Source organism: Lissotriton vulgaris, chromosome 5, assembly GCF_964263255.1.
Source record: "Lissotriton vulgaris chromosome 5, aLisVul1.2, whole genome shotgun sequence".
Taxonomy (NCBI): Eukaryota; Metazoa; Chordata; class Amphibia; order Caudata; family Salamandridae; genus Lissotriton; species Lissotriton vulgaris.
Window position 1 is genome coordinate 1852422394 of NC_141693.1, and position 15764 is coordinate 1852438157.

At 48.2% G+C, this 15764-nt stretch overlaps 1 protein-coding gene across 2 annotated transcripts; it reads left to right on the forward strand.

The window, feature by feature from the left end:
- The first annotated feature begins 3437 nt into the window (after positions 1-3437).
- Positions 3438-8158, forward strand: LOC147717522 (uncharacterized). 2 transcript variants are annotated; one of them, XR_015295811.1, is made up of 3 exons: positions 3438-3536; positions 4291-4416; positions 6212-8158. XR_015295811.1 is itself a non-coding variant. In XM_086920521.1 (2 exons), exons 1-2 carry the CDS (start codon positions 4278-4280, stop codon positions 6607-6609), a joined length of 537 nt encoding a protein of 178 aa, XP_086776647.1. In that variant the 5' UTR covers positions 4262-4277; the 3' UTR covers positions 6610-8158. The 2 variants fall into 2 exon arrangements, 1 of the variants encoding a protein (XP_086776647.1); XM_086920521.1 differs by lacking the exon at positions 3438-3536 and having other exon boundaries at positions 4262-4416.
- The last annotated feature ends 7606 nt before the right edge of the window (positions 8159-15764 follow it).

Consider the following 15764-nt stretch of genomic DNA (forward strand, 5'->3'; position numbering starts at 1 on the left):
GCGAGGGTTTTTACAATTTCGCAATTTGCGAACTTACCTGTCGGGTCGCAAGTTTTGCGAACTTGTTGTTTCTACATGTCCAGCCTGTTTGGGACACTCTTCTTCATCACTGCCACTCTCTGTCACCACTGCCACTCTCTGACTACTCATGCCACCCTCTGGCCCACCCATGCCACCCTCTGTTTCATCACCACACCCTCTGGTTGTCCAGTGTACATTATTTTCGGCAAAGCAAAGCACACCTTCCCTGCCTCAAGTGACCTGAATTAATTTGGGGCTGATTAATGTGTCACAGAATATTTTTTTAGCTGGCACCTGCTTCCTTAGTGCGCCCTGATTAGTGATCTTTTGCACTTGCTAAGTGCTTTCATTGTTGCAAAATTAGTTACAACACCTGCCCTGCCCCAACTGACAATAATGAATTAGGGGCTAATTAATGTGTCACTGAAAGAATTTAAAGTTCCAGCCTGGCACCTGCTTGTCTGCTCCTTTAGCTGTAAATCAGGACCTTTGTGGCATACAGTTAAGGTCAGAGCAGGGTCACACAATAGTTGCAAGCAGGCAACCGAATTCTGGAGGGCCCCCTCAGGAAGCAATACAAAGAATCGTTACAAATCATGAGGTTGACCTTTTGCACCTGCTCATTGCTTTTGCTTTTGCTGAAATCGTTTTGCGGTTTTTTTCGCGCTATTCGCGGGGCGCGGCGTCGTGCGAAACCGACCGCGGAAGCCGCCAATTCGTGCGAATGAGCATTTTATTTTTTTGCGGCTTGTTGTTTCGCGAGTTTTTTTGCAGTATTCGCGAGCCGCTTGCAGCGCAACACGCGAATTTACCCCAAGGTCGAGTACGGGCGCGGCCATTTTGTTTGCGTGACGTATTTCCGTTTCCGCCCGCTATGTATAATCTCGCGCAGTAAGCGCATTGCGAGTAGAGGTTCGCACGAGATCGCGCGGGAAATCTAGAGGTTCGCACGAGATCGCGAGGAAAATCTCGCGCGAACTGACTTTCGCGCTCGGAAACGGGCGCCGGCCATCTTGTTTTTCATTCATTTCCTGTGTCTGGGCATGGTGTTTAATCCTCTTGATATCTTTCCCATCCTTTGCTTGTTTTCAGTTTTTTTTTTACGATTTTGCTTCTTATCTATCCCTCTCTTTTCCTAGCTGTATATTTTTGTCTTTTCTGCTATTTTTCTTTACTTTTAAACTACTTTTGTAAACTCTTTTCTTTTCTTCTTCCCTATCCTATTCTTTCTTAATTTTCTACTTCTTCCTACCTTACCTGCCCAGACCATGGTCAAGCCAGGCGCCGTGAAGCTGCCCAGGCACTTGAGGGCCGCAGCGGCGGCGGGGAGTAGTGCTGGACCCAGTGGCAGGACAGCAGGCGTGAGATCGAGGGGGGAGCAGGTGACGCGCCGGGAGATATTCAGCCCGGAGGAAGTGGGCGCGCTGGTCTACTTCGTCCAGCGCCGCCTGCCCAGGACCATCGCGGGAGGCGGCAGGATCGCGGCCGGCGGCTATAACATGCGGGAGCGCCGGAAGCGGTGGGAGAAGGTGTGCTGGGCCATATCCCACCTCTACGGGGTCCAGCGCACCTACAGCCAGGTCACCCATCGCTGGACGGACCTCCTGGACCGCGAGCGCGACCTGCTGGACCAGCTCGGCTTGGAGATCCCCGGGCTTGGTGAGTAGTAGTAGCCATTGGCATTTAATCACTCACTACTATGATGTTTTCTCCTGCTCTGTGTTGTTGTATTGCAAATATTTGTTTTTTACATGGAGCAAGCCAATAATGCCGCTGATGACGATTACATTGTAGTTAAATTATATTTCAAAATCTTCTGTGCATTTCAGGTGCACTGCTCTCCTTCTCAGTGGGGTTGCTACTATGCTTATTTGTTTTCTATTTCGTGGTCTCATTGGCCTGAGTAACTATTATGTATGAGTGTACTTAACAGAACTGCGTAATGCTAGACACTAGGGGGCAGATTACATTTACAAGCCCCTTGCGCCACGTTTACGTTGCCTTGCGTGACGCAACAGCGGCGTAAACGTGCCGCATCCCTGCAAGTCATTTACAGCATGACGCATCTAGGGAGATGCGTCACGTTATAAAGCCATGGGCCTGCACCACAATGGGTGCGTTCCTAGTACGCAGGGTGGGCGGTCCAGCGGCTGTGCGCCTCGCAAAATTGCCTGCGTGAAATCTACAAGATTTAACGCAGGCACTTCTGCGACGCTGCTACGTCAATTCAATTCCTTATGTCTGCTCGAAGCAGGCGAAAGGACTGACACAGCATGTAAAGTATTGGGTGGCCCTGAGCATTACTGGAGTTGCATTGCGTTGGCGACGTGACTCCAGCGATGCGCCGCTCTTACGTGACGAGATGCGTCACGCAAGTGCCTACCCTTGCGCCAGGGCGCGCCGCATTGTAAATGAGGCACATCTGCCGTGTCGCAAGGGTAGTTTTGCGTGACGCATTTGATCTGGCGCATCTCTGGAGATGCGCCAGAACGCGTAAGTAAGTATGCCCCTAAGGGGCAGAATTGCAATTACCGTCGCATCCCTGCAAAGTAGCAGGGATGCGCCATTAATTGTGCGGCCCGCTACCACCACCAAACATGGTGCGCCGTATTTGCAATGCGGCTCCCCATGGGCCCAAAACGTCACCGAAGCTTTACTGCTGGAGTTGCGTCGCAACGATGGCGCAGCTCCATCAATGCTCTGGGGTACCCTATCTCCCCAATGCTGGGTCAAGCCGTACGTCTGCTTCAAGCAGGTGCAGGGTTTGTGTGACGCATCATTGTCCTAAAGGTGACTGATTGATATTTTGTAGATTTCCCTCAGCCACTATTAGGATGTGTTCCAGCGCAGGAATGCCCTCCCTTGCGCCGGAACGCCCCCTGATGGCGCAGGGCTTTATAACGGGATGCATCTCCCAAATGCGTCACGTTGTTATAATATTATACGCCGCACCATGGCGCCCTTTTTTGTTTAGCTGCTGCGTCACAAAAGTCACGCAAGAACGGCGCAAAAGAGCCGCAAGGGCTTAAATCTGCCCCTTCCTTTGTAACCCTGACAATAAGAAAAATAGTGGCGGTGGATTGATAGTTTGACTATTTAAATGACTGGTAATGTAGCAGGCAACTGTTAGTGTTGTCACTGATCTGACTGAAATCACAATGGAGTTTGTCTGTCACTTTGCGTCTTGCCTGCGGACTGCTGCCTGCCAGTCCTAGGTGAACGTTTCAGTACTTTGTTTAGTGAGTTACGTGACTTTCGAAGTCACAGGTCCGCAAATAAATAAAAAGTAACCATAATCAATATAATTTCGCGGAAATATTTTGTTATTGTTCTTTTGAAATGTTTGATTTGGTTGACATTGACAAGCAACAATCATCCATGTTTTCTGTTCTTTCTTTCATGTTGTACGTCAGCTCCCCCCAGGGGCGAGAGGAGGACACAGGAGCAGCAGGCGGCGGATGCTGTTCATCAACAGGGCCAGGATCGGGCAGGCGAGGGCTCCTCTGCTGGCCCCAGTAAGTTTTCATTTTAGACTAGTACCTATTTTTCCTAGCGTTCCTCATTTGAATTTTTTCAAAATTGTCTTTGCTCTTCTTGTAGACTGTATCTAAATTCTTATCCTGCCTCTACTATGACTCCCTGTGGTATTACTAGATTATTCTTATTAGTCTGTCTGTGTAGCTAACTAAGATTGCACGGTTGGCGAAACTCCCATGATTCTAGTCAGCAATAGCTCTATCAACTTAGTGCAGTCCTCTGGGATTGTCCATAATGTCTTTTGAAGTGTTCTATCTGGACTCATGCTTGCAAAAATTGCAAAACCTTTCGTTCAGTCACTCTAGTCTGGAGGACCAAAAAACACAGATTGTATTTAAATTTAAAAGCTTTATTAAAAGTAAACACATTTATTAAAATGAAGTCATAATAAAACTAAACGTTTAACTGATAATGGAAAAGTGGTTAGTGCTGACGATTAATTGAAGACATTTCTTGTGGTCGAGCCGAGCTCTCACCTGGTTTCAACTTGATCTTGTTGTTAGAAGTCCATCTTCTGTCTGTGTGGAGAAAAATGGTGCGTGTTAAAAAATCAGCCTTCATCAGTTGTGCCAAAAAGTGCAGCAAGACAACCTTCCCTGGAAAAAGGGACATTTTTTTTAACTTTAACGTAGACAGTCACAAATTACATTGTTTTCACATGTCTTCATTCCTAGACCAAATACTAGTGACTAGTGAGTGCTTTATTCTAAGATTCTTAAATGTACTTTGTAGGTGGAACATCTGGTGGCGGGGCCAGTGTGGTGGTGGTGCTCGACACGGAGGCGGAGGGCAATTCATCATCAGGGGAGGAGGCGGCGGCGCCGGATGTGAGAGTTGAGACGGTGGTGGCGGCCAGAGGTAAGCTCTTATATATTCCTTACTTATTGAGATTGAAGACTAGCTGGGAAGGCAAGAATATGAGATGCATGGCTGGGTGAATGATGAAGCAATGATGGGTGGAAGGACAACAGCCTGGGTGGGTGACACAGAAACTGTATGTGTCCATATACCTGGATCATGCTACTATCTGACTCTTAGATAGCATATGTGTATCTAGAGCAGGGGTACTCCTAGTACGGCCCGCGGGCCGGTGGTGGCCCGGCAAGCCTTCGTTGGCGGTGCGCTGACCTTGCAGACAATCACTGCTCCCCCGGCCCCCACAGAGCAGAGGCTTTTTTGTATTTCACCTGTTAGCGCCCCTGCATCTCCACTCTGACAATCACTGCTCCCCCGGCCCCCACAGAGCAGAGTGGAGATGCAAGGCCACAAAGAGGTGAAATAGAACTAAGCCTCTGCTCTGTGGGGCCGGGCAAGCAGTGATTGTCAGGGTGGAGAAGCAGGGGCGCTAAAACAAACAAAGCCTCAATAATATGTTAATGGTCTTTTAAAGACCTGTTAAGTACTTTGGTGTTGTTGTCTGTGTGTGCGCGTTGAGGAAGCGGTCTCAACCCGGGCTGAAGGCTGACACAGATAGACACACACACAGTGAGATGACAGAGGGAGAGGGAGGGCAGGAGGGAGAGAGAGATGGAGGGAGGGCAGGAGGGACAGCAGGAGGGAGAGAGATGTATGTAAATGCTGGGTCTGGTGGCTCAGTGGATGAGGGCATCTGCTGCAGGGACCTGTGTGCAACCTCATGGTCACAAGTTATCGTTTTGCTTTAGCCCCGCCCCCTCTGACTCCGCCCCCACCAGTGCGGCCCTCGGCCCCAAACTACACTGTAAATGTAGCCCCTGAGAGAAAGTTTGTGAGTACCCATGATCTAGAGAGAGTAGACGGTCAGTGGATGAACTAAGTGTAACTTTGAAGAGCATGTAACACTAACACTGCACCCGCACGTCCGTTCCAGTGTAGGAAAGGCAAGGAAAAGAACTTTTAATTTTGTCCAAATACTACCATAAATAGTAGCAGTAGTTTGTATTGCAAGCACTGCATAGATCCGGTTATTATGGTGGCCACTCCCTACCTCTCTTAATAAGTTTAGTAGTACTCAGTCATTCATGTGTGGATGTATCACTGCCTGTCACTCAATAAAAAGCAAAGCACCTAAAGTCATCCCATATATAAGCAAAAACATCCCATGTGAAGTGATAGATAATCAGATTATTTATCTTCTTCAATTTTCCATTTCTAGTACTCATTTCCACTGTAGGGTGAAAGTTAAATTAATTAAGCAGTAGCCCTTGAGTTGTAACAGAGTATTCTCAGTGCCACCCGTAATAGAAAAGTAAGAGATTCACCACCTGCATGTACTGGACGGGTACAGTAACGCAACGGCAACGCAAGTCTAGGTCACTCCTCATGGCGTGCGTCTCTTTTTCTCGGGTGCAAGTTTACCGCGCTGGCATTATGCCGGCTTGCAGAAAATAACGTACCAATTTTCCAAAACAAGAGACAAGAAGAAGAATAAGACTGGTGTACTTTCATAGTCGACTCCAATGGAAGTCCACAGTGCTCATAGAATTTGTTCCTTAAACTCCCACTAATGTTAGAGCAAGGATGAAGAAGTGTGAGGTTAGATAGATACTGGCCTCAATAGTTATGTAATGCGCTTGCAAGTTGCTAGTTGTACTGCAGCACACATTTCTGCTGAATGATTGAGTTAATCTTAAAGAGCATTGGTTACAGACTATGTCTTTCTTTCTTCATATAGGTTCTCCTTCCAAACGAACAAGGAGGAAGGAGCTGGCTAGAGCGGCCCGGCAACGGAGAATCGAGGCCACTGTTGCGGAATATCGGCGGCTGGTGGCCCTGGAGGACGTGGAAAGTGTGCGGTCGACAACAACGACAACGTCGTCCTCCGTGGCCTCACCGGCTGCCACCGTGACCCAGCACAGTGGTCCACCGAGACTGAGCCGGGCTGCCAAAGGCAAACGCCACCGCCGAGCAGCAAGGCCAACAGCTGCTTCTCACAGGCCTTGCACCTGCAAGGCAGTGAAGGCACGCCTGCGCCGCACCACCCTGATGGTGTCCCGCCTTCAGCAGGAGCTCGCCTTGCTCCGCGAGGAGCATGATGCCCTGGCCCAAAAAGTGAACAGCATCCACCCATAGTGTCCCTTGCCCCTTTTTTAGAGACTTTTGGGGGGTGGGAATTGGGAGTTGGGTTTTTGGGGACTTTTGAAGGACAATCGTTGGGGTTAGGGAGGGTCTTGCGGGAGATTATTTTGTTAGGGATATAAATATACTTTTTCAAACTTTATCTGAGCATACCTGTTTTTTACTGCTTGCCTGGTGGGTGGGGGTTTAACGTTGACTGTTTTCCTGAAAGTTTAGTTCCATTTTCTTCCTTTAAGTGTAAATGCCCAAATGTTTTCAACACTAAGTGCCTCTCACAGACTAAGTGAAGTGAATCCAAGAGTCCTAGGACTTTAGTAGTACTACCTTCAGGCTCTCGTCTCTCGTACTAATACTCCATTATACCCCCAAACCACCAAACGCTTATCTTACCTGTAATTTGTGTTTGAAAGTAGGGCTAGGCCCAGGGCTGGCTCCACGGGAAACACCGAATAACGTTGGCAATCTTGGTCGGATAAAATTTCCTCATAGCGGTGGTAGTAGTGGTGTGACACAGTGGCAGTTGCATGCCTATGAAAAAAAAGAAAATGAAATCTGGTTTGTCCTCCTGAGCAATTCAACGGTACAACTGAGAATATAGCAGGTGACAGAAGTACAGTAGAGCAGTGCCACATTGTAGCCTAACAAATGGTAAAGTATAACTACTAATTCGGTTGAAGTTCTTTCACATTAGCAATGGTTCTTTGTCAAGCAGAGTAAGAATATATCATCGACAACTGTGGAAAGAAAGAATGCGACAGTACAGGGCCTGTGTGGAATTATTGATAACTATATTCAACATAAGGTCTCTGTAGCCAGATACCCGAGAGCCTTGCTGGTCACTATAAATCCATTCACAACAACACTCAATGGGGTTGGTCTGGAAGGTGTCACGTTTACTCCCCGTGATCCAGTCGATGCAAATATGGTTCCACCTCCAAATGTCACCAACACCCAGAAGTGTAAACACAGGGTGTTCGAGGCATTAGGCGAGGGAGAAAAATAACAAACTAAAATAAAAAATGTGGGATGGGTAAAGGTAGGGTCAGCAGGGAAAGGATACCTGTAAGAGAAGACAAGACAGGCATCAGTGAAGTGATGTCCTAACATACAAGGGTACTCTCATATAGTCTCACTAAATAGTCTGCAAGTCTCCCGCCTACTCATGGGAAATGTAGTTTCATAGTACGGTAGGCGCTTAGGGGCTGCGTAACCTGACAGAAGGTATAGTAGATAGAAAAGGAGAAATTGCTTTTTTTCTAGGTGTCCCCTCACTCACCAGGGTTGCCCCTTGGTGACATGCTTCATCATTGGGGCCATCCCAGTCCTCTACGGCCTGGGGCGTGCTGCGACTTGCGAATTACGTAGGAGCACTTACAAATGACTATGTGTGGTGCAGATAGTGGAGTGGACTAAGTGATGTGTTAAGGGATCAATGTAGAAGCCGAGAGAGAGCAAAGAAATGCAGTCACAGTCAGAGAAAAAGGCAAGGGATACTGTATCTATGTGGTTGTAGTGGTCCTGTTGGAAGTGGTAAGTAAGTTGCCCGCAGAAAAAAAATCCTCCTATTAGCGGCACTCCTCCATTGCAGCCGACGCTTCGTCCACCGATGTTGGTCACCAGAAGACACCCTGTCCACTGCCTGCCTGATGCTGAATTGTGGCTCGCTACTGTGAAGCCTGACTCCATCCTTTTTTCCCCATTGCAGAGACTGAAACCCGGCCTGTAATTATTCAACGAAAAACAGGAAGTGATATAATATTACAACACCACTGATAAATAAATATAAGGTATGTAGGCTGTGGAGTGCAAAAAGTCACAATTTGTTTTTCCTAGTAGACAGACAGTACAATGTTTTTGAAAGTGCGTACTCTGAGTCACCTTTTGAAGGATAAGTAAGTATGGGCAAATTAATGTAGCGGATCTTGCCCCTCAAGCTAGGTGTACTGTAAACTGTGTTTTAGAACAAAAATAGATCTTCCTAGCAGTGCTCCCACCCAAAAAACGAGGCCTAGCAGAAAACTGGAGACAAAACTTACTTTGAAAGTAAAAGTAGGCCGAAGTACCCTAATTACCCATTACCCCCCGTGGATTGTATTCAAACCACTTGCAAGCAACCAAGCAAAAGTAGCCATAGCCAGCATCGCTCCAAGACTCGAAATCCCCCCCACTCAAACACATGCAATAGAAATACTGCTAACCCTAACGAACCCTAAGTTAAGAATAGTGGCAAAGGCTTTCTTTAACTATGCCAAATCCCCCCTTTCCCACCATGGATTTTCTTCAAATGACTTGCAACCAAAATTACACATTCTCACGAGTGCTCTAAGACCCCAGAACTCAGTTTGAAAAATCTAGAACACCCCGATACACATGCAATCCTGCTGCTAGGGCTAACCCTAACGAACCCTAAGTTACAAAAAGTGCCAAAACTAAAGGCTTTTCCGCGCGGATTTTGTCCCAACCACTTCTACCCGGTATTAGACCTTCCCAGGAATGCCCCAAGACCCGGCAACCCACCCGCCAAGAAGCATAACACCCCCAAACAGGCCAAAAGCAAAATCTCATACTTGCAATATTTCTGGGCCTTCGGTCCAAACGCGCTGCGTAGCTAGGCCATAAGTCGGGGTTGGCACGACGGATTTCCTGAAAAGCAAATGCAATCAAGATTAGAGTGTCCCAGCAGTGCTCCCAGACCACGAAACTCACCCGCAAACAGACGGAACCCCCCCTAAGAGCACCTCAAAGGCAAGCAAGTCATCAAAAACACACAAAAAATTCCGCCTGGGATTTGGTCCAAAACACTTTTATCCGGTATTAGAGCTTCCCAGCAATGGCCCCAGAGCCGTCAACCCAGGAGAAAACGAGTAGAAGACCCCCAAACAGCCAAAGAGCAAAAGTACAAAAATGGGGACTTAGTCACTTTTTCACAAATTTCCCAAATCACTCCGCGCGCGCTCTGCAGCTAGGCCCTAAGTCCCCTCAGCCACCATGGATTTGCTTCAAACCTCTTGCAAAGTAAAGTATATATAGCCAGCAGTGCTCCCACACCACGAAACTCACCCGCAAACACCAGGAAGCCCCCCAAACAGGCCCCCGAAAACGCTACATAGAGCAAAATGTCAGAAATAGCCCAAAAAAAAATCGGCCTGGATTTTGTCCCAACCACTTCTACCCGGTATTAGACCTTCCCAGGAATGCCCCAAGACCCGGCAACCCACCCGCCAAGAAGCATAACACCCCCAAACAGGCCAAAAGCAAAATCTCATACTTGCAATATTTCTGGGCCTTCGGTCCAAACGCGCTGCGTAGCTAGGCCATAAGTCGGGGTTGGCACGACGGATTTCCTGAAAAGCAAATGCAATCAAGATTAGAGTGTCCCAGCAGTGCTCCCAGACCACGAAACTCACCCGCAAACACCAGCAAGCCCCCCAAACAGGCCCCCGAAAACGCTACATAGAGCAAAATGTCTGAAATAGCCCAAAAAAAATCGGCCTGGATTTTGTCCCAACCACTTCTACCCGGTATTAGACCTTCCCAGGAATGCCCCAAGACCCGGCAACCCACCCGCCAAGAAGCATAACACCCCCAAACAGGCCAAAAGCAAAATCTCATACTTGCAATATTTCTGGGCCTTCGGTCCAAACGCGCTGCGTAGCTAGGCCATAAGTCGGGGTTGGCACGACGGATTTCCTGAAAAGCAAATGCAATCAAGATTAGAGTGTCCCAGCAGTGCTCCCAGACCACGAAACTCACCCGCAAACACCAGGAAGCCCCCCAAACAGGCCCCCGAAAACGCTACATAGAGCAAAATGTCTGAAATAGCCCAAAAAAAATCGGCCTGGATTTTGTCCCAACCACTTCTACCCGGTATTAGACCTTCCCAGGAATGCCCCAAGACCCGGCAACCCACCCGCCAAGAAGCATAACACCCCCAAACAGGCCAAAAGCAAAATCTCATACTTGCAATATTTCTGGGCCTTCGGTCCAAACGCGCTGCGTAGCTAGGCCATAAGTCGGGGTTGGCACGACGGATTTCCTGAAAAGCAAATGCAATCAAGATTAGAGTGTCCCAGCAGTGCTCCCAGACCACGAAACTCACCCGCAAACAGACGGAACCCCCCCTAAGAGCACCTCAAAGGCAAGCAAGTCATCAAAAACACAAAAAAAATTCCGCCTGGGATTTGGTCCAAAACACTTTTATCCGGTATTAGAGCTTCCCAGCAATGGCCCCAGAGCCGTCAACCCAGGAGAAAACGAGTAGAAGACCCCCAAACAGCCAAAGAGCAAAAGTACAAAAATGGGGACTTAGTCACTTTTTCACAAATTTCCCAAATCACTCCGCGCGCGCTCTGCAGCTAGGCCCTAAGTCCCCTCAGCCACCATGGATTTGCTTCAAACCTCTTGCAAAGTAAAGTATATATAGCCAGCAGTGCTCCCACACCACGAAACTCACCCGCAAACACCAGCAAGCCCCCCAAACAGGCCCCCGAAAACGCTACATAGAGCAAAATGTCTGAAATAGCCCAAAAAAAATCGGCCTGGATTTTGTCCCAACCACTTCTACCCGGTATTAGACCTTCCCAGGAATGCCCCAAGACCCGGCAACCCACCCGCCAAGAAGCATAACACCCCCAAACAGGCCAAAAGCAAAATCTCATACTTGCAATATTTCTGGGCCTTCGGTCCAAACGCGCTGCGTAGCTAGGCCATAAGTCGGGGTTGGCACGACGGATTTCCTGAAAAGCAAATGCAATCAAGATTAGAGTGTCCCAGCAGTGCTCCCAGACCACGAAACTCACCCGCAAACACCAGCAAGCCCCCCAAACAGGCCCCCGAAAACGCTACATAGAGCAAAATGTCTGAAATAGCCCAAAAAAAATCGGCCTGGATTTTGTCCCAACCACTTCTACCCGGTATTAGACCTTCCCAGGAATGCCCCAAGACCCGGCAACCCACCCGCCAAGAAGCATAACACCCCCAAACAGGCCAAAAGCAAAATCTCATACTTGCAATATTTCTGGGCCTTCGGTCCAAACGCGCTGCGTAGCTAGGCCATAAGTCGGGGTTGGCACGACGGATTTCCTGAAAAGCAAATGCAATCAAGATTAGAGTGTCCCAGCAATGCTCTCAGACCATGAAACTCACCCACAAACAGACGGAACCCCCCCTAAGAGCACCTCAAAGGCAAGCAAGTCATCAAAAACACAAAAAAATTTCCGCCTCGGATTTGGCACAAACCACTTTTAGTGCTTCCCAGCAATGGCCCCAGACCCGTCAACTCACCTGCAAAGAGGTAGAACAACACCCCCACAAGTGCTGAGTCTTTCTTCATTGGGCGTAAACCAGCCCTCTGCTTTGATGGAAATAGGAGTCTGGAGGAGGAGGATAGAGGAGCATGTTCTTCTGAACTTGTGAACCTGAGGAATGCAGACTGCGGCACCTTCAAATAAATTAGCAAACAAGTGAAGACAGTTCTGCTGATGGGCTTGTCTTTGTGATAATCTGATTAAAGTTTGAATTATATTAACTGTGCACAACAAAGAAAGACAGACACACAGGAATAAAAGTGAATAAGGATGAAAAAGAAAGTTATTGATTCGTTGTCTCATTTTCAGGGCTCGAAGTCGGAATCACGGTCCAGGAATAAGAATAAGGCTTCGTCATCATACTCTGCGAATTCAGCCCGGGTGAGGTCAGTGCCACCTGACAGAGTAGAAATTCCCTCATCTATGGTGCTGGCCACCTCCTCTTCATCCGGCACGCTCTCTCGTACTCTTATATCTGGTGGTATGAGGTGCTGATTCATCTTGATCATTGTTAACCTCTCCACATTTTTGGGCGAGAGGCGGCTCCGTTTGGGAGTTACAATCCCACCAGCCGCACTGAAAACCCGTTCAGAAGACACACTTGCGAGTGGGCAAGACAAGTAGTTTAAAGCCAGGTTGGTGAGCTGTGGCCACAATTCTTTTTTCCCATGCCAATACGCCAATGGGTCAGAATTAACATAGACCTCTGTGGAGTCATTCAGATAGTCCTTCACCATCGACTCAAGGTCCTCCTCCAAGGTTCCTCCACTTTGCGTAGCTCTTGCTGTGCCTCTGGCCTTTTGAGAACCAAACCCACGCAGAGCTAGCCAATCCTCTTCAGCCTCCAATGTTTCTGCTGTCTTTCGTGCAGATGATGCGGTTGCCGGTGTCTTTAACGGCTGAGAGGTCACTTGTGCCACAGCCACAGGTGCAGAAGTGGATTGTTTTGACTGGGGATGGCCTGCTGATGTACTGCCATTTCCTTCAATTTCCAGCCGTTCTGTTTCAAACTTCTTGGCTGACAAGGCTAGCCAACGTTTGTACTTTGTAACATCTTCATCAGCAAAAGAAAAGAATGCTCTGCCTGCCAGCGCCTTTTTGTAGCGTGGATCCAGAATAGTAGCACAAATGTAATGCTGTTCTGAGTGGATCTTTTGAAGACGTTCATCACCTTGTAGGAGCTCTAATAATTGCTCAGCCAGAAGCAAAGAAGAGCCTTTCTTTTTGTCATCTTTTCGAAACACAGAACACACCTCCTTCAGTTGGTCCTCCAGCATGTACAACAATGGGATAGCTTTTCCCAAATTAGAGTCCTCCTTGCTGACTGCACGCGTGAAGACCTCAAAAGGACGAAGCATGCGTGTTAGGCTTTCAACTATGTTCCATTGCGGCCCACCCATCCTCAGCTCCTCTATACCCTCTTTCAAGAAATATTGATCGAGTTGCGTATACTGCTCATACAGACGCTCAAGCATGTAGAAGGTTGAGTTCCAACGTGTTACCACCTCCTGGATGAGTGCTTTCACTGGCATTTGACATTGATATAGCATGCTCCTCAGCTGCTTGCGGGCCTTAAAAGAATGCCTGAAATGCTTGCAAATTTTTCGGCAGTTCTCCAATACACTGGACGCTGCACTGAGTTTATTACCCAAGAATTTTTGGACAACCAGGTTTATACAGTGCGCCAAACACGGCACTCTGAAATAGTAACCGTCCCTCATGGCCTTAACTATATTGGAGCCATTGTCCGTGGAAACATAACCAACCTTGCGTTTTAGTGGGGACAGACAGTTAAGGACCTTTGTGTTAAAGACATCCAAAATGTTTTCTGCTGTGTGACGTTTCTCCAAACCAAACATGGCTAGTGTTGCATGTTTCCGAGCACCTTTAAAAACAATGTTAGTGTCAACACCTGAGTTTAGCTTTGCTTTAGCCCCTGAAAAAGAGACCCAGTGTGCAGTGATGCACATGTAATCAGCGCCTGCGCCACTGCTCCACATGTCTGTTGTCAGATGTATAGTGTGAACAGCACTCTTCTGCAAAGCTGCCCCAATCGCCTTCAGAACATCTTCATGTAGTGCTGGAACCGCAACTCGGGCAAAATAGAACCGGCTAGGAACCTTCCATTTAGGGCAGAGCGCTGCCACTAATTCTAGAAAACCAACCCCTTCGACAAAAGAAAAAGGGAGAAGGTCCAGAGCTAGCATTTTAGCCAGCTTAGTGTTATACAGACGGGTCATTGGGTGGTTGCGTTCATATTGCGCTTCTGTAAACAACATCTTTTTAATGTTGCCCTGGACCAATGATTTACGGGATGATGATCTCTTCGACCCAGTTACGCTCGCTGATGAACTTTTCCGCATTGATGTCTCACTCTCTCCCACACTCTTAGTGTGGCTCCCATGGGGTGTGCTGCTGACATGGGAACTGGGTGTAAGTGAAGTGTTTGGATCGTCTTCTTCTACCTCCTCGTCATCAGCAGATGACAAATCAACGTTTTCATTACGTGCAATTCCGGCTTTCTTGACCGCCTCTAGGTGCGGAAACCATTCGACAGGGTGCCTTCTCTCAAGATGACCTCTCTGGCCTCCGGTACCATAGTTAGAACCAAGCTTACCACGACTATATCGAAGCTTACAAAGGCTACAAATGGCTACGTTTTCCTTTTTTGGGCAAACACTAAAGAAGTCCCAAACTGGAGACTTGAAATGTCTTCGGGGGCCGCCGCCGGAGGAGGCGTCGATACTGGTGGTGGTGGTCCTGCTGCTAATGACAGATGAAGTGGAGGATGTGGATTGCCGAACTTCAGTACGTTTTGCACTTTCACCACCACGAATTGAGGTCGAGGACGAGGTGGGTACCTTCTTGCGAGGAAGAAATATGGAAGCGGTAGGTTTTGGTGTACTACTTAACTCCAAATCTAATGATTCCATTTCCATTGCCTCCTCGCCGACATCATCATCACGCTCAGCAGCTTCTCGGGATAGGGTCAAAATGTCTCTTTGCTGCATGCCCGGTGGGGCTGCAGTGACCTTTGTGATGACTGCCTCGTCGTCATCGTGAGAGGCTTCATCACCAGCAGTATCTGTCACTTCTTGTTGAGCCTCATCACACTCCATAGGTTTGAGTTTTTGGACGACCTTCCTTTTACGCTTAGGTACCGGTGGCAGATCATGGTGTGCCTCTGCCTCACTGTCAGACCGCAGTTGTCGTGGTTCCCAAGACAGATCACTTGCACCAGAACGAGGTGGGCTTGAAGAAGATGTAGACACCCCCCTTGATCTTTTCCTTGCTAGGGATGTGGAAGACAATGAATGATCATCAGGAGGAGTGGCTTCCAATGATACCTCAGCTTCATTGTCGATTTCCAAATGTGCCCCTACTTCGGGAGGAACAACTATTGTGGGCACTTGTGAACGTCCATGCACCTTTGCTTGCGCATCTCCTTTTGCTGCCTCTCCTTCCACATGTACTTGGGCGTGTACTTGCACATGGTGTTGTTGTTGCGGCTGTGGTTGTTCAACACTTGTCAGATGAGTTACAACAACCTGTGTTGATTCAGGGACATTGCTGCTACTTTCTTGCGATGAGCCAACATCACTGGTCGATGGTGATTGGAGAAGTACACTGACTGCCTCTGAAGCACTCAAGGGCTTTGACTTAAGTTGGCGTGGTGGTGGAGGCACTGAACCCAATGGAGCAGGGGTGCTGCTCTCAGGTTGGTCCCCAGCAGATCCTGCTGCTGCAGGCGTACTTTTTCTTTTGCTCCCAAAAAAAGTGGCGGGTGACACACCAGCCTCCTTGGTAACTTGCTTCTTCTGCTCCTTACTAGCAACTTTCTTG